Here is an 18,966-nt window from a genome sequence, read left to right on the forward strand (position 1 = left end):
CATTGCATTTTATACTAATATTTACAATTTTGTTTGCATACGTGAACCTCTTCCCCTCTCCCCTACGGCTCCTTGAACATGATCGTTCGAAAAAAATATGATTTGCGGTACCATGGATTGGCGCTGGGGGTCTTATCCGAATTGAAAAATTCCAAAACGACATGAAAGTATATTAAATTATCTCGTGTTTGACCCATCCTTTTTTTTTTTTAATTCGAACGCATAACAAAATGGCGGACACTCAAACATAAAAGATAGGTTTTTAGTCGAAAAAATTGACTTTAAACATTTCTAAAAAATACAAAAATAGTAATATCAAAAAAAGGATGGGTCAAACACTAGATAATTTTGTTGGCTTTAAAACAAAAAAAGAATCATGAGTATTGCTTGAGCCGTTCTTGAGATATTTATGGTACCGACTTTCAAAACCTGGTTTCGAGAAAAACGACGTTGAACTTTTTATTCGCCGTGTAATCGCTCCAGACATGCGCGGTACAAATAGCTGTAACTTTGTCAATTTTTGGAATTCATTGAAATGACTTGAAACACATATGGTCAAAATGTTAATCTTTCGAAATAATCAATAAAAAAAAGTTCGATTTTTTTAAGTTGAAAAAGTACTATGCCCCCTTAAAGGAATACGACTTTTTGATACAGTTCGGAGTAAGTGATGGTAAAGCTAAACTGAGATGCGTTCGAGACCGATTTTTGCCGACTGGTGTGACTACACTCTTTATCACTGCTGTACCAAAAGTTACACTATTCACCACCTTCTTGCCGTCCAATGATGGTGTGCAGAACGCTAACGTATGCATTAAAAATGGACTGATTTAAGCAATGAGATTATCCTGTCACCTGGTGGCCTGCATGGCCAATCGTAGCAACTCTGTTGTGTACAGAAAAAAATTGACAGTGTCCTCAGTTGATCTGCAAAAGCAATGGCAAAAAGCGTCAAGCAACTACGCTCGATGCTTAGTTCGTACTGTCAGCATCACCCCGGAGTGAAGAAGCTGGGCATCGTGAGGTATTTCGTGTCCGCCGAATATAGCCAATCTGGCATTTACAACATTATCTTCCTTCTGTTCTGTGGTGTTGAAAAACATCTTTCAGGCGAAGTGTGATGTCATCATCGTGGTCATCGATGTCGTACGTGGTCGTACTCATAACGAATGACGAGACGTTCTTGACACTGGACGTCAACGACTGGTAGGGGACCGCGTACTCTACGTCCCCCACCAAGGTGGAAAGAGATTACGTCAAATATGTCCCCCACGCCATGTTCCCCTTTTGTGCCTAACGATCAGCGAGAACGGTATATCCAAGCCGCTATTCTTTTCTTCGGGGCTTACGGTGAATACCGAAAATATACAGAAGTTGCCGCCTATATTAACAAGTATCACACGAAGAGGATGTAGTATTTTGGCTGGACCTGGCCTCGACGCTTCATGCTAAGAGGTTGCTGGAAAAGATGGATCGGTTAAACTTTGTACCGAAGCCCTCCGATACTTCCAACATCTCCCAGCAGCGACCGATAGACAATTTTTGCGCGAACCTCAAACGGAGGATTTACTTCAAAAATTTCGTTCCCAAAAAGGAGAACCAGCTGATGGCCAAGGCCACGAAAGAGCACAAGAACAAGCTGACATCTATCGTTTCATCGACCGTAAGGCCGCTCGGCAGGGCTTTGAAGCACTGTAGAAGGTTTAATAAACGTAGGATTGAAGAGGATTTGATCCACTGAATTTTGTAGTTTTTCATCGTCATCCGAAAATGGGCCATTGTTAATGCACATCGCCATTTGCATGGGATTGGATCTCTTTCCTTCAACAGCTCGTACATTGCCGAAAAAAATCCCTCAAAATTGAATTTAATCAGCTATAAACAAATCCTAAATAATTATTCAAACCTCCCCTGCCATATCAGTAAAATCATAATAGCTATTCCGATCCATCTTTTTTTTTTTTCTGGAGAGCCCAAATAGCCCAAACACCAAAAATGGTGATAGCAAACCCAGAAATAAACTGACCACGAATATGGAGAAGCTTCCCAGAGACTACTGTCTTCTTAACGCAGCGCACTCTATGGGTAAATCAAAAACTCCCACATAGACGGCTGCTGAATATTATGGGTGTTGTGTAGAGCTACTGAAAACATTCAAATGTTTTCCCTGCTCTAGAGTACGTATGGCGTTTATTAGAATCAAACGAAAACTAGGTTTACTGTGTGGTGCTCCAACGTTCCGCTCCATGCTAACCTAAAGGTTCGTAAAGTAAAGAAGTAATCGTAATTGTTCTGACGGCACTGGCCATCCAGCGCAATTGCGAGTGGGTAAATACAACCCTGCGCGAGATGACAGATTATGATGATGATGATGATGATAGTGGTAGTTTATGTGAAACGTAAACAAAACAGGAATCGAAAGTAAAAATAGCGAGATTGAATAGAAGAAACAAATTGAAGTTGAAAATTACTAGCGAGGTGTTTTTAGAAGTACAGAAGTGAAGAAATAGAAAGTTCGCGATAGTGAAATTAAGTGAGAGTAAACATTCTGCTAAAGTGAACAAAGTTGCTTTGCGGAGAGCTGTTTAGTCACTGTTTCATTGATGAGAAAGGACAACCGAAATTAATAACCAGAGGTACGATTATACTTACCATTGCTAAAAATAACCTGTAAAAATGTAAAACATTATACTTACCGTTGTTATAAAACTTACCCGTAGATTTGCCACACGTTCGTTAGTTGATTGTGGATTATTTCGGATAGTTAAGAAATACGGGAAAAGACTAAAAGTGAGTAATACAATTCCTAAAATATTATAAGAATCTTAAGTTTAAAATAAATATTTCTAGCTTTGAGCTACACAGTAAAAGCTGCAGAGAATCTGTGTACCGCATCGAAAACTATCCGAACAGTAATAAAGATGCGATAAATTTGCAAGCCCTACACATTTGCGGCCTTTTGCAAAATTGCGTGTTTTGAGTGGTTTAATAATTATTTAGAACAATGTATTCTTGTAAAATGCAACTAACAAAAGTTAAGCACGAAAAACTAATTTTACAAACTATCTGTAACTTCGTACCTGATAGAGATAGAAATGTAATTTCTTCAGTAAAATTGTTTGCTTTTACATTTTCTTCACCTTTGTTGACTTTTATCATAGAAAGTCATGACTAAAAAGCTAAAATGAAGGCAAAACGCTTGGAAAAAAGTTCCACTTTTTGCTCATATGGATCGCAATAGTCTTCGGTTCGAGTCCTAATCAGAGCCTTAAATTATCACCGAATTTCAAACAAAACACAAAATCTTTTTTCTCAGCATTGTTTTTTATACCTCTGAGTTTCATATGTACAACTGCACAGTGATTTTCATCATAGTATACAAGTTCAAGATATCGTGAAAATAGAACAGGAGAAAGTGATTTTCAAATCCAGAAGGTGATATTCACTTCAGGTAAAAAATAATTTTAAATGCAGTTAATGAAAAGAAAATTCTTATGCCCAACAGCTGAACGCAATAGATGCTAAACCACAACATAAATTTTTTTTCATTGATTTTCACTGCTCAAACGTGAATATCAGTTTGTTAGAATATCACAGGGCGCTGATATTCTATATTCTCGTGCATGAAGTTCCTGCTTGCTGCTTTTAATTATTATGTACGTTTGATCAAAGCAAGCAGATTTTCAAATCAAGGTAGACTGATAATCCAGAAGTTTGAACGTTATGCTGATGAATATTAACAGCACTGGTCCTAATAAACAAACAACATCTTCGGTTCGAGCTACTTATACAATCATTTAATTTACTAAATCTGTTATTTTATTTCCGGTATCGCTGTCCTTTATTATTTTTTTTGTTTATAGGAGACTAGACCACTGCGACCAGCATTTAAATCTATTGTGGTATGCTCCATCCTTAATCTATGTGCACTGCCTGACATACCACCAGTAATCCGAGCAGTTGTCAGTACTCAGTATGCACAGTTGTCCCAATTAGGCACAGCACTTCTTATGAAGTTGATTACCTTGTTGGGACTTTCAGTCCAAATATTCAAAGGCTCCAATGTTCCTTTACCGAGGACTCTTAATCTGTGTTGTTTTAACGCACCACAGTCGCACAGTAGATGTGCTGATGTTTCAGTGTCGTATCCGCAAAAGAGGCGCGAATCTTCACTGAGAATGCCCATATTCGTGAGATGGTATTTACACGGGCAATGTCCTGTAAGGAATCCTGTCATTATGCTTAGTTCTTTTTTATTTAAGCTAAGCAGCTCCAGGCTTTTCTTACCACTAGGTATAATAAACATCTTCGACTGCCGCAGTCCAGTTGCGGCAAGCCAGTTTTCTTTTATAGTAATGTTTTCCCACTCTTTGAATTCCATTTGGTGGGCACTTGGTGAGACCCCGCAAAATGGTTCTGGACCAATAAAGTTAGTGGATGAACCTTGTCTTGCTAATGTATCAGCTTTCTCGTTTCCTTCTACCCCGCAGTGTCCTGGAACCCAGTACAAATTTATTTGGTTCATTTCAGCCAGCTGTCGAAGAGAACGGGCACATTCCCATACTAATTTGGAACGACATGTGGGTGAACTTAGAGCATTCAGTGCTGCCTGACTATCTGAGAAAATGCAGATATTTGCATACCTATATTGCCTACGTAGACAGATGTATGAGCACTCTAAAATCGCATATATTTCCGCTTGGAACACTGTCGGCCAGTGACCCATAGCTATTGATCTGTTTATTCCTGGTGCAGTAATACCGGCTCCAGTACACCGGTCCATGTTTGAGCCGTCGGTATAGAAAATTACTGACCCTGGACGCACAGGAGGGCCACCGTGTTCCCAGGTTGAGCGTTCGGGCAAGATGATTTTATAAGGAATTTCGAAGTTTGGCGTCGTGCTCCAATGATAATAAAGCACAGGTTAGGCAGATCGTGCAAGCGTATTGGTACCCCGCCTGTATCATACAGTACAAGCAATCGAAGCGCTCGGGAACTACGTCACAACGTTCAATTCGTTGCTGTAGATTGCATTGAAATTTTTCAACCACGTGGTGTAGTTGCCATGAGCACATAGTTTGTTGTATCAGTTTTCCTCACTAATATAATCAAACACGTCTTTCCTCCTAACCTGTCTATTTATTATCATTGGTCGTGCTCACCCAGTCTTCTATTCCGGTAGTTATTTCATTTATACGGACTTCCTTCAAGATCGAAAGATGTCCTGTTAAGTTTCCCTCCAGCAAGGATTTGTTTTGGTTTAATCGCAATGCTGTTTTCTTTGCTTCTAACTGTATCACTTGATGGAGAGGGAGGAGGTGTAACATTGCCTCCAAAGGTTTTAATGTGGTGCTTCGCATGGCTCCTGTTATTGATCCACACGCAAGTCTTTGCAATTTGTTTAGCTTTTTTTTTGGGTTGATGTCTCTCTCGTTTTAGGCCACCAAATAAGCGAGGCATAAGTTATCCTCGGCTTCACTATTGTTACGTAAACCCAGTGGACCATACTAGGTCTAAGCCCCCAATTGTTGCCGATTGTTTTATTGCACAACCAAATAGCACATGTTGCTTTATTTATAACTTGTTCTACGTGGGCGTTCCAGCTTAGCTATGACACCTAAATATTTCACTTCATTGGATAATTGTATTTCGATTCCATCCAGCAAGAGCTTCTGAATAGTATATTTCCTATTACGGGTGAACGGAACTATAATTGTCTTTGAGGGATTAACGTTTAGCCCCTCTTTTTTACACCATGTCAGTGTGTGATTTAATGCTGATTGCATTCGATTTAAAATGACATCGAGGACAACCTTTTGTTGTTTTCATCGATTGAGTTGCATTCCCAAGCGAGGAAGTAATTTCACGATTTACTAGCATCGCCTTTATCCATTTTGTTGTGTAGATGTCAATCCCATGTTTCCTCATAGCTTCTTGCATTGATCTATGAGAAGCGTTGTCAAAAGCTCCCTCTATATCAAGGAAGGCTACCAGTGAGATTTCTTTTGTATCTATAGAACTCTCAAGCTTGCCAACTAACAGGTTTAATGCATCTACTGTAGATTTATTGCTCTGAAATGCGAATTGAAATTTACTCAATGGAGCTTTCTCTAAATATATTGCTTTAATGTAATAGTCGACAATTTTCTCCATAGTTTTTAAGAATATGGAAGTCAGACTGATTGGCCTAAACGCTTTCGGGTGTTTTATCACGCTTTTCAGCTTTCGGTATGAATATTACCCTTGTTTGTCTCCAAGCGGTTGGTACATGATTTAATTTTACCTTTATTAATTTAATTAATTTTACCTTAATTGGAGAAATAATGTAAAACAAAATGTTATGAAATTATCATTGAAGGACATGCAAGAATAGAAGATAAAGACAAGTAAGTTAGAAACAAATGTGAGATCAAATTCAAGTGAAATTAATGTAAAACTTAAACGGCACGGAGATAAAAATTGGTATATCGGTACATAAATGAAATAAATAAATGAAAACAAGGTAAGACCTATAGCTAATTTTGCAACGCCATGTAAGAATTTAACAAAATTCCTCGAAACTAGGCCAAGTTCACAAATTACTCAATCAAAACAAAGATTTCAAAACAGCTAGCGAAAATATATGAAACAAAAAGAATTGAATCTTTCTGAACATAACTGGTTTTACATATATTCTAAATATAACTTAACTAACTAAATTTCCATTTTCAACGATTTTTTTTTCTATTTTTGACACTTTTAATATTGGTAACTTTCTTAACTACTGTTGCAGCTTAATGTGGTTTAATTTGTGCAATTTTTTTTGTCCCGATTATTCTTCAATTTTTAGTAAATTCTCAAAGCAAAGATTGTTGATTCACTAATAAGTGACCACTGCTCGTATCTCTAAGGGTTGAACATCAGCCTGCCAGATCAATAGATACTGTCATATCAAGAACATCCGTTATCAGGACAGCTGATTGTTTCCAAATGGTTCCAATACAACTATTGTACCTACTTTAGCAAGCAATCAAAACAATTTTCCCAAGCAAAGTGCCAACGTTTAGTCCGCATTGTCACGCTGAAGAAGCGAAATAAAAGTTTTTATTAACCAGCCAATCGAGATGGCCTCGAAATCATCTGCACAAGTGTAACTTCACTCAACTGCTGAGCAAATTAAGAAAAATTGCGCTATTAAATAATTTTGTGCATTTTTAGGAAGGACGACAATGACTACGAACCATACAGAAATCGACAAATTACAAATCCGAACAGGTTGCATAATATTGTGAAGGAAATTCGCTACCAAAATACTAACGATAAATTTCCGCAGTACTGTTGGAACCTTGATTCACATGGTTAAGGGGTCTCTTGGAACGGGTATAATGGCTATGCCACTAGCATTCAAGAATGGAGGTCTCATATTCGGATCAATAGGAACCATCGTCATTTGCATAATTTATGTACATTGCGTCCATCTGCTGGTGAGTTCCATCTGTGAAGCATCTCGTGCGGGGTAATATTCTGCTGCAACAAACAGCTTTCGTTATCATCAGGTGAGCACGACATATAAAGCATGTAAGCGAGGTAAAGTCCCATTGATGGGATTCGCCGAGACAGTGCATGACGTATTTTTCAATGGACCGGCAAAGGTGCAGCCACTTACGAAATTAGTCACGTAATTGGAAGTTCGCTTCCCCTGTGAATCAAAAGTAACTTCAGTGCGATCTTCTTTCAGAGGCTACGTAGACGTAATGATTGTTATCCAAAGTTGTTTATCGTTTTGTTTATATCTCGTATTTATCGCCAAATCACTGCGGGATGTTATCTATAATCAGCAGCAGTTCGATTGGGATACGCGTATTTACCTGCTGCTGCTATTGATTCCTATGATGCTGATCACGCAGATTCGTGAACTGAAGTATTTAGTTCTTTTTTCTGCAATAGCAAACTTACTGATTATAGCCGCTATATGCATTATTTTGTACGTAATCTTCAATGAACCGCTAATATTCGTCAATAGAAAAATGTGGCCTCAGTGGAGCACATTACCGTCCTTCGTGAGGTAATTATTTATTATAGACCACAGTGAGAGTTTTGTTTTGGTTTTATTTATATGTTCATTACAGCACAGTGCTTTTTGCAATCCAAGGAATTCGATATGTTCTTCCAATTGAAAACAAGATGCAACACCCAGAACATTTTCTTGGCTCATTTGGAGTGCTGAATATTGCAATTTCATTACTGACAGTACTCTACACTATTACTGGCTTCTTCGGCTACGTAAGTTATGGAGAGAAGACTAAAGGATCTGTTACACTTAATTTGCCAGAAAATAAGGCGTAAGATTACCAACACTGTAAAAAGAATTGCATTCTTTTCTCTCATTAAATCATTCCAGTATTGCTGAAACAACGCGTCTACTGGCAGCGATAGCCATTCTGTTCACCATGGGCTTAAGTTACTACGTCCCAATGGAAATATTATGGCATCATTTGCAGCCCAAAGTATTGGCCAAGCGAGCCAACTTGGTTCAAATTGTCCTTCGCTTTTCGGTCCTAGTTGCATTGCTTGGGATAGCCATAGCCATACCAGAAATTGAGCCCTTCGTTGGATTGGTGGGGTCGTTCGGTTCTGCAACATTGGCGGTACTGATTCCTGTTACCATCGATATCATTTTCCGGTGGCCAGCCGGCGATTTTGGCAGGGCAAAGTGGCAATTGGTGAAGAATGTGGTTCTGCTTGTCTTTGGACTGTTCGTTATGGTATCAGGGACGTACTTTAGTATTCTAGATGTCGTAGCAATCTATAAGTAAGTGAAAAAAGTGAATGGAAACGACTAGGTTTTAATCTTTAATTACAGGAAACATGTATAAAAGGGGTTTCCCGTATATTAACGCAGCTAATATGAGCTAATGGTCAGCACAAACAACTAAATCTGTTGTAGGATGCTGCACACGACAGCAAACCCGTTGTATATGCATTCCATTGTCAATTCTTCAATTTAAAACCTTCAATTGTGGCAGCGAACTGAATATCAAGTAACATCTCTGACTCTGATTAAATTACTGTTTTCCATTACAAAGCGAAGCTCAGCAACTGTCCTATGTATAAATAAATACAGTAGCTTGAACAAGTAAGTCGTACAATTCATCGCATCGACAGACACAGGAGACGCTTACCTCTATATCCGTAGGTGGTTGAGCACTCTTATTTTATATGCTCTGATTGCACCCTTTGTATGCCAGATGGTGGCATATGGCTTGGAAAATCAAAAAAAAAATTATCCTCTAATTCTTATACCTATCTATCACTTCCAATAACATTTCTATTCATCATTAACTCCAGAAACGTTATATTATAACATTTATTATTTACATAATGATTTACACGTGTGAGTTTTACATAAAAAAATCATTAAATATTGGAAATGCATTTTCATATAACAAAACAATGTCATTCAAATTCACATTCTCAACGAGAGCTTTGTATTTATTGTTACATAGTCCAAGTAAGTGCAACGGTTTACCGAAATCAAACCACCGTGGAGAAAGTCCTGATGCAATCCTTGGTTGGCTCGTTACACCCAAATGCAATCCGACGTATTTACGGTAAACCTAGCTGCCGAGCTGTCTTAGCGATAAATAATTTACGATGTAGATTAAACTTCAGTTTAGTGCCCAGAAAGTTACTGGGGCCACTAATTTAGTACACTCTACGCAACTCAATACCATCGACCAATACTCTAATTAAAGCTAACTAGACTGGCCTGGCAATGCGATGAAAACTCATTTCAGCTCATCAACGCACTAATTTACAACTGATACAACTCAGCATAAACGGCAACATCACACTCACTAGGACCGCGTAGTTTGTTACTTTTTACACCAAACTATGGAATCCGCGGGTTGAAGTTGGTTGATAATGGGAGCCAATTTCAATCGAATTCGATCTTTTCCGCTAGGCCCCATGATTCACTGTAATTACGTAACCCTTGAACTATTGAAGAGTGGTAAATGGTATGTGCGCGTATGTCTTCCGTAAGCAAAGTTACACTCGCTAGTCTTTATCGATCTGATTAGCGTTTTTTACATCATCAGCTTTTTACGGCGGTGTAAGCTCATTGATCTAAGCGTCTTGCGAAAGGAAAAGTAGGCCCGACTTCCAGCTTCAATGCGCCGTTGAATCTCCTTACACGTTTTGTTGTCGGCTGTGATCTGAGATCCCATACCTATCCATCAACCACTTCCAGTTCATCGCCATTAACAGTCACTGTCCACCTGGAAGTCGAACGTTGTTTTCTCTGAAGTCTCTTCACACAAAATATTTGGTTTCTGGTCTATTTGTAACCCAATACTCCAAGCCGATTTTAATCTGACGTAGATTGTCTCCACCGTCCCAAGATTTCTAATAATGATATCAAGTTACAACAATGTTAGATAAAGGGTGTCCCACAACAAATTACATCACGATAAAAACGCTGTAGAAATTATCCTATGGGTATTTTCTCTTGAAAATGTGGGTAGAAGTAGTTTAGAGTGTGTTTTATCGCAGTTAGTTTTTTGAAAGGAAGAACGAGATCGCGTGGTGTCGGGTCTCAGACGGTAATCTTCTCACGAACGAACGTGAGGTGATCGAGAGGTGGAAGCAGTATTATGACGAGCAGCTTAGCAGCGATGTAGCTGGTCAATAACCCGAATCATCCCAATATGTCATATGGCATCACTTGACAAACTTTATACTTTTCGCTATAAAATGAAAACAAATCGCTTTTTCCATAATTTGGTAATACTATTTTAAAGGCAAATAGATGTAGTTCGACAAAAAATATCACATTAAGTATTTAAGCTCTGTACCTTGATGCAATAGCATTTCAAAGTTGAAAATTAGACTGATTTTCCGGGTAATTCTGGGTTGGTTCGGGTTAAGGTGATGATATGGCAATAGATCTTGGAGCACGTTCAGAAGACGACAGAATACTAGCCCTCGACCTCCAAGAGGTAGCAGAAGAGATCGGTCGGCTGAAGAACAATAAAGCGGCTGGGGCTGATCAGCTACCCGGCGAGCTGCTGAAATACGGTGGTGACGCACTGGCTAGAGCGCTGCACTGGGTCATTGTTAAGATTTGAAAGGAGGAGCTACTACCGGAGGAGTGGATGGAAGGCATCGTGTGTCCGATCTACAAAAAGGACGACAAGTTGGATTGTTGTAATTACCGCGCAATCACACTGTTGAACGCCGCCTACAAGGTATTCTCCCAACTTTTATGTCGTCGATTATCACCATTTGCAAAGGAGTTCGTGGGGCGTTTTCGCGCCTCGGTAAGTGTTGCAAAAATGTCGCGAATACAACGTACCCACGCATCATTTATTTATCGACTTAAAATCGGCGTATGACACGATCGATCGAGATCAGCTATAGCAGATTATGCACTACAACGGATTTCCGGATAAACTAACGGGATTGGTAAAGGCGACGATGGATCGAATAATGTGTGTTGTTCGAGTATCAGGAGCAGTCTCGAGTCCCTTTGAATCTCGAAGAGGCTTACGATAAGGTGATGGGCTTTCATATTTGCTGTTCAACATCGTTTTGGAGGGTGTGATAAGGATAGCGGGGATAGATATGAGCGGCACGATATTCACGAAGTCCGTCCAGCTTCTTGGTTTCGCTGACGACGTTGACATCATTACACGTACCTGTGAGATGATGGCGGAAACGTACATCGGACTGAAAGCTGAAGCCAAACGGATTGGACTTGTCATGAATGTATCGAGAACAAAATACATGAAAGGAAGAGGTTCTAGAGAAGTGAATGCTGACCTCCCTCCCCGGATTCATCTAGACGGTGATGAAATCGAGGTGGTAGAAGAGTTCGTGTATCTGGGCTCACTGGTTACCGCAGACAACGACACCAGCAGAGAAATACAAAGACGCATTATAGCAGGAAATCGTGCCTAATTTGGACTCCGTAGGACGGTGCGATCGAACAAAATTCGCCACCGCACGAAGTTAACAATCTAAAAGACGCTGATTAGACCGGTAGTCCTTTACGGCCATGAGGCATGGACTATGCTCGTGGAGGACCAACGCGCCCTTAGTGTTTTTGAACGGAAGGTGTTGCGCACCATCTACGGCGGAGTGCAGATGGAAGACGGAACGTGGACCACCCATCGCTCACACCGCAAAAATAGGTCGCCTGCGATGGGCTGGGCATGTCGTGAGGATGTCGGACGACAGCCCGGTTAAAAAGTTCTCAATAATGATCCGACTGGAACGAGACGACGGGGCGCGCAGCGAGCAGGATGAATCGATCAAGTGAAAGGCGACCTGCGGACCCTACGCAGACTACGTGGCTGGCGAATTGTGGCCATGGACCGAGTGGCATGGAGACGACTTCTTCGTACAGCAGAGGAAACTACGGCCTGGGGCTGATTAAGTAAGTAAGTAGTTGTTTTGAAAATTGGAAAACATGGCGTCACCCGAAAAGCAACGTCGCGAATTGATTTTGCGCAAGCACCTGGAAAGTCCTCAATTCTCTCATCGGGATATCGAAAACAACTCGGAATCATGCAGTTAACGATGGGTCGTGTGATCAAACGTTACTATGAAACTCTGAGATCGAACGGAAGGAGAAATGCGGATGGAAAATGGATGTTCTGTTAGTGATCAGGAACACAAGTGTGTTGTGAAATCGTTTAAGCGGAAGCCCAATGCTTCGGCTTAAATATGTGACCAAAAAGTTGAATCTGTCCAAGTAATTTGTTCAAGGACCGAGAAGGACTGTGTTCAGAAGTATACAAAGTGCAAAACGCTCCAAATCGTGACGAACGCAAAAATATGGTGGAAAAAAACACGGGCCCGGAAACGGTACACCCAGATGCTGACGAAGCCTCATTGTCTCATCATGGATGATGAAACTTACGTCAAAACGGACTTCCGGCAACTTCCGAGGCAACTGTTCTTCACCGTCCAGCACAAAAAGCAGGAACTTTCAAAGTTTGCCAAGAAATACACGATTTGGCGAACGATTTGCTCATATAGCAAACGGAGTGCGTCGTTCGTGACTACCGGGACTGCAAACGGGTAGATCTACCTCAAGGAGTGTCTACAGTAGCGTCTGTTTCCTTTGTTGAAGCAACACGAGGGCCCTACAATCTACTGGCCGGATCTAGCTTCATGCCACTATTCAAAGGATGTCACTTTCGTATTCACGGACATGAATCCCCCACCCCGCCCCTCCTTCAACGCACAGGAACTAAGGCCCATCGAGAAATACTGGGTTATTATGCAGCAGGGACTAGGAAAGCATCCCAAGGAGGTCAAATCTGAAGGAAACATGAAGAACAAGTAGGAACAGAAGAACCGTTCCGTACAGAAGAAGCTGCAGCCAGATGTTGCGCAGAACCTTATATATATGGAGTTAAGCGTAAGGTGCGGGCATACGGTTATGGTTTTAAAGTTGAATGAAATAAATATACCAAAAGCTTAATAATGGGTTATATTTTATTGTCTGAAAGTTTGGAAAAGATCGGTCAACTAGGTAATTTTCTACAGTTTTTTCCCCGTGATGCAATTTGATGTGAGACACCCTTGCCGAAAGCCTCTTCGCGGTTAGAAAGATCTCGTGAGACCCCCAAAACAGTTTGTTCGGAAAACCGTTCTCGTGCATTTTCTGCCATGGCTATTTGCGCTCTACTGTTCCGTATGCTGCCCTGAAATCCACGAAAGTGTGATAGGTAGGCACGGTGTACTATCGACCTTTCTGGAGGATTTGTCGGAGTGTAAAATTTTTAAACAAATTCGGCCCGTTGATTCCCTACGAAATCTCTTGCCATTAGGGATTAGACGACGTATCAATATTTGGGAGAGCACCTTGAGGCGGCGTAATCAGCGTTAATCAGCATAACAACGCGGTAATTACGGCAATCGAGCCGATTGCCTTCTTTGTAGATGGCCCAAACCACACCTTCCATCTATTCTTCCGGTGGTTTGTCCTCCGATGTATTAAAAAATTATTCGTATTGAAATTATTCGGTGAAGTGCCTTTTTTGTGAAGTTCTGTTAGGAGGCGGTCTTTTTGGATGACTCAATTGTTCTTCCGGTATCCAATTTCTCGCCGACAGCCGGGAGCCTATTATCATTTGCAGGTACTTTTAGGTTAACTTCCGTTTCACCTTCTTTTGTTATATCGCAAAGTGAGATGCCCATCGAAGAACTGCTTCCACATGTCGACGACCTCGCGCTCATTTGAGATCAGGTTTCTTTCCCCGCCCCTCACATATCAACTTTCGATAGGTATCCTTTACGAAATTGGTTCACCTTCTCATAGAACATGCACTAGTTATTAGCCCGGAACAGTTGTTTTAACTTTTTCAGATCTCTCTTCTTCTTCTGGCGCTTTTTCCTCCTCATGATAGTGGTCAACTCATGATGCGCTCGTCGGTTCACGACCAAATTCTCTCTCTCGTGACAATGCTTAGGTAGCTAGCCAAGCACCATCCGACCTCGAGGATCGACGCACCTAACACCATAGAGAAAGGTATAGTTTCATCCAGCTGGAGCGTGTAGTTCTCGGCAACTTGCGGACTTTTTAATTATCGAGTGTATAACCGAGGAGGACAGTTTTGTCGTTAGGCGATAGCGTCCATAGTTTTGAGGGCACATGTACTGCCACTAGGTAATGATCCGAGTCGAAAGCCACAGCCCGTAGGGAAGGCATGTTGGTAAGGTTCGCGACCAACAACCGGCGATCAAGGAGAATATGTACCTTTTGGTTCAATACCCATGGTTCAATGCTCAATTAATTTCGTGGTACGATGCTGGTCTAGCAAGCCAGTCGTCGTATGTTTGAATCTCGGCTGGACGGTGCTGCTAGTCAGTAGGATCGTTGCACTAGCCCCGTAATTGTCGCCCTGTACTCTAATAACCTATTGGGAAGTCAGTGGATAAGTAAGGTTAATGACTAAAGACGGTTATATCCAAGGCTTTGCTTTTTGGTCAGATGATCTCCTGGTGGATATCTTTGCCGGGAAAGGAAGTACTTCTGATCACCTGGCCTCGGGAAGCTTCTAAGTTGATGTATTACTGGCCGGTATCGTTCGTGTTGGTGTGCAGGTTATCGGGTACGATCACTGGTCTATACATCGCTTCCCTGCCGACCTAGGCGTTCATATCCCTGATGACGATTTTGATGTCCAGTGGCAAACAGTTGTCGTACGTTACGTGGAGCTATACGTAGAACGTTTCCGGACAGTGTCGTGTGGACAGTGTACGTTTATGATGGTGAAGTTGAAGAAACTACCTTTTATCTTCAACAGACCTTCTATCTATCAGACGATGCTGCATTCTGCCCATCACTATGAAATCCATTCCCCAGCATCCTGTCGCCACCCACGAAATTAAGTGATTTGCAGTTTAAGATACAAAGCAACCATTCCATGTTCTTATTTCATCGTCTTTGTCCATGCCAAATGTTCTGAATCGAATTTTCTTGATTGCTCATAGTTAGGAAGGTTTAGGTAAGTTGCCCTACTGGGGGTGGCGTCTTAGCTTTAGTGTCTAGACAACACATTTCATAATTCAACCACCCGGTCCAGATAAAACGTTATTGTGTGCCGCTTCTAACCTGGAGGTTGTACTTCACTTGGTGGAGGCATCGCCAAGTCGTCAGAAGCTGCCTCTGATATGGGACTAGCCGCTCAAAACTGACAAGGCTATTCCTCTTTACTATACCTCAATGTTAGCGGTAACATTTAGGTGTTTTAGTCGCGCTTATCTGTGTTATAGTGTGTAACTGACCGGTGTCGTCACCAGCCAGGTAATTCCTGGGATAATGAGACTCACCAAATCAAGCTCCAGGGCCGGTACACTCGCGATCTATTGCCAAGAAACGCTTAGCTTAGTCTTAGCTTAAGTGAAAATTTGAAATGATCGTTTTTATTGACGATGGAATGAGGCTTCAGTGTTACGTCTGTTAGTCTGTGCTTAATCCATGTCATCTTTGTCCCATTTTCCGCCTCCTGGTGCTAGGTGGATGGAAGCTACTCTGCGTGGCTACGTGCGTCGTCGTGAGATTGGAATAGCTGTTCGCAATAGGGTGTTCTACGTATTGTTTTGGCATTTTAGACATCTTAAATTTCTCGCGCGACAATCTTGGAAATCCATAGCCAGAGACTAAGCCAATGCACTATGGGCAAAACGAGAGAAAAAACGGACGCAATTAAGATACGGCCTGCAGGCTTATAAAATATAGGTGATCTTATGTAAAAGTTTCCGGAGAACTAAGTGGTGCCCACCCCTTTCCTGTTTGTCATCGTGAAGTGCCCCATTTTGCACATTTTCCCCTATTTTTAACATTTTTCACCCTTATTGGATTATTCCAAGCAAGGTTTTGAGATAACAAACCGCAAAAACCTACTAATTTTGTGAAAAAAGTCCGCAGAATCGAATGGAGCTTATCTCATTTAGTTTAGAGCACATTTTTTTTTGGTTGAACTCCCCTTTGGTATGGTCGGTTTGATAACGGGAGCTCAGCAAAAAAAATAATGTGTTCTAAACTAAATGAGATAAGCCCTATTCGATTCTGCGGTCTTTTTTACACAAAATTTTTGGGGTTTTAACTTTTGTTTTGAACTCACCGTGATCAGCACTAAAAATGAATTTTTGCCACTTCAATTATTGTTACATCAATCAAGTAACCATCGCTATTTACCGTTAATTTGCTTGACGTTTAGTTTACGCAAACGTTCTTGAGAAAACAATGGCTTCAGAAATAACATCACAAGAGTAATTATAAAATCAAGTTCTCATTTATGATGAATTATTCTTTTGAGCTTTTTTTTTTATTTTAGGAAAGACGAAAATGACTACGAACCCTACACGAATCGACAGCCTACAAATCCCAATAGGTAGTATAATAACATAACATAAATTAATTGTTCTAATTGTGACCAATTACTACAGTACTTTCGAAACCTTGCTTCATATGCTCAATGGATCTTTGGGAATGGGCATAATGGCTATGCCGCTTGCATTCAAAAATGGGGGTCTCATATTTGGAGCAATCGGAACCGTGGTCATATGTACAATTTATGTCCATTGTGTTCATTTATTGGTGAGCTTGAATGCAATATCTTGGGCAGTACTGCTCAGTTACAATCGACAATTATCATTGTCAGGTTAGTACGACGTACAAATCATGCAAACGTAGTAAAGTTCCATCGATGGGATACGCGGAAACTGTAAAAGATGTATTTTTCAACGGACCAGTAAAGGTGCAATCATACGCGACTTTAGCGACGTAAAAATAATTTCTAAATTTGTCCTGTAAATCAAATGTAAAGTTATTTCGGCTTCCAGAGGCTATGTAGACATAACGCTTGTAATCCAAAGTTCTTTGTCGTCCTGTTCGTATCTTGTATTCATTGCTCAATCTCTGCGAGATGTTATCTACAACCAGCAACAGATCGATTGGGATACACGTGTTTATCTGCTGCTTCTATTGATTCCCATGATCTTCTTCACTCAGATTCGTGAACTGAAGTATTTGGTTATTTTTTCCGCTGCAGCAAACATTCTGATAATATCGGCTATAGGTATTATTCTGTACATTATATTCAATGAATCGTTACTATTTGCCGATAGAAAAATGTGGCCACAGTGGAGCAAGTTACCGTCTTTCTCAAGGTAATAAATTATCAAACTTGAAAATTTCACCGATTTCAAACTGATTTTTCTCCCATTCCTATACAGTACAGTTCTTTTTGCAATCCAAGGAATTCGCTATATTCTTCCAATCGAAAACAAGATGCAACACCCTCAGCACTTTCTAGGTTGGTTTGGGGTTCTGTACGTATCCATGTCAATACTGACAGTACTCTACATCATTACTGGAATTTTCGGTTATGCAAGTTATGGAGAGGAAACTAAAGGATCGGTTACGCTTAACTTGCCTATTGATGATGTGTAAAATTACTATAACTTTACTATACTCTTATAAGTACCATCATTGACCATTTTAGTGCTGCTGAATTAACTCGCGTACTCTCAGCGACGGCCATCCTGTTCTCCATGAATTTAAGCTATTACGTCCCCATAGAAATCCTATGGCAACATCTGCAGACTAGAGTGTCAGACAAGTGGGCCAACTTGGTACAAATTGTACTGCGGTTTTGTCTAATCGTGACATTGATAGGAATAGCCATAGGAATACCGAAAATCGAACCGTTTGTGGGGCTGGTCGGATCGCTCGGCACCGGAACGTTAGCAATACTGTTTCCCGTCACCATAGACACTATCGTTCGATGGCCAACCGGTGATTTCGGCAGAATGCAGTGGCTATTGGTGAAGAATATGGTTTTACTGGTGTTTGGAATATTCATCATCGTGTCCGGAACATATTTTAGCATTTTAGATATTATAGCAATATATGTTTAAGTGGACAAAGTTAATCGCATGCATTTAGAAACTTTCCTTAAGTATGTCTCGTGATGATTATGGCTCGCTTGATTTTTAATGGAGTGTTACCAGAAGTAATTTTTTTTTTAATCTGAGTAGTTTTGCGAAACCAACGAATGATTTTGTGAGTAAACCAGTAGTGATTTTACTCCAGTATTAAACATTTGCATCATTGAAATACAAAGGGCCAAACAGAATACAGAATGCTTCGTCAACGCATCCGTCAGCATCGATTTGACAGTAAAGCCATTGGAAAGAAAACCCCAGACTAACAGACGTAACACTTCGAACAAATTTTCTAACAAAACATCGTTTCAATGACACCCCTAAAACTTGGAAAAAACATTAGCATCACCTGGTGTAGTCTTCGCAGAGCAGGTCGCTATAAATTTAGCAATGCTATTCTATTTTTAATTGTAAATACGTTATAAGATGGGGGAAGGGGGGGGGGGGGGGGGGGAATTTGATGTCATTGAATAAAGTGGTTTTGAGGTTATGAGGTGTGAATGAAAACCTTTAATCAGATAT

The 18,966-nt window shown here is 40.6% G+C and overlaps 2 protein-coding genes across 2 annotated transcripts; both read left to right on the forward strand.

Annotated features, from left to right (window-relative positions):
• Positions 1-938: 938 nt before the first annotated feature.
• Positions 939-8,795, forward strand: LOC128735739 (proton-coupled amino acid transporter-like protein CG1139). Its single transcript, XM_053830227.1, has 8 exons — positions 939-1,024; positions 1,111-1,206; positions 7,198-7,254; positions 7,313-7,463; positions 7,536-7,657; positions 7,718-8,044; positions 8,109-8,321; positions 8,381-8,795. The coding sequence occupies exons 1-8, from the start codon at positions 939-941 to the stop codon at positions 8,793-8,795; spliced, it is 1,467 nt and encodes a 488-aa protein (XP_053686202.1).
• A 7,946-nt stretch (positions 8,796-16,741) lies between these two features.
• Positions 16,742-18,417, forward strand: LOC128735740 (proton-coupled amino acid transporter-like protein CG1139). The gene is made up of 7 exons (XM_053830228.1): positions 16,742-16,767; positions 16,833-16,889; positions 16,945-17,095; positions 17,160-17,281; positions 17,341-17,667; positions 17,734-17,946; positions 18,003-18,417. Exons 1-7 carry the CDS (start codon positions 16,742-16,744, stop codon positions 18,415-18,417), a joined length of 1,311 nt encoding a protein of 436 aa, XP_053686203.1.
• The last annotated feature ends 549 nt before the right edge of the window (positions 18,418-18,966 follow it).

The sequence above is a fragment of the Sabethes cyaneus genome, chromosome 2, assembly GCF_943734655.1.
Source record: "Sabethes cyaneus chromosome 2, idSabCyanKW18_F2, whole genome shotgun sequence".
Taxonomy (NCBI): Eukaryota; Metazoa; Arthropoda; class Insecta; order Diptera; family Culicidae; genus Sabethes; species Sabethes cyaneus.

What these genes read in the sequence shown, in the direction of transcription:
- LOC128735739 (XM_053830227.1), top strand. Translation starts at nt 939, where the DNA reads ATGGCAAAAAGCGTCAAGCAACTACGCTCGATGCTTAGTTCGTACTGT. An exon ending in TACATTGCGTCCATCTGCTG is followed by an intron (nt 7,464 to 7,535) that starts GTGAGTTCCATC and finishes CGTTATCATCAG; the next exon opens with GTGAGCACGACATATAAAGC. An exon ending in CCACTTACGAAATTAGTCAC is followed by an intron (nt 7,658 to 7,717) that starts GTAATTGGAAGT and finishes ATCTTCTTTCAG; the next exon opens with AGGCTACGTAGACGTAATGA.
- LOC128735740 (XM_053830228.1), top strand. Translation starts at nt 16,742, where the DNA reads ATGGCTTCAGAAATAACATCACAAGA. An exon ending in TCAGAAATAACATCACAAGA is followed by an intron (nt 16,768 to 16,832) that starts GTAATTATAAAA and finishes TTTTTATTTTAG; the next exon opens with GAAAGACGAAAATGACTACG. An exon ending in CAGCCTACAAATCCCAATAG is followed by an intron (nt 16,890 to 16,944) that starts GTAGTATAATAA and finishes CAATTACTACAG; the next exon opens with TACTTTCGAAACCTTGCTTC.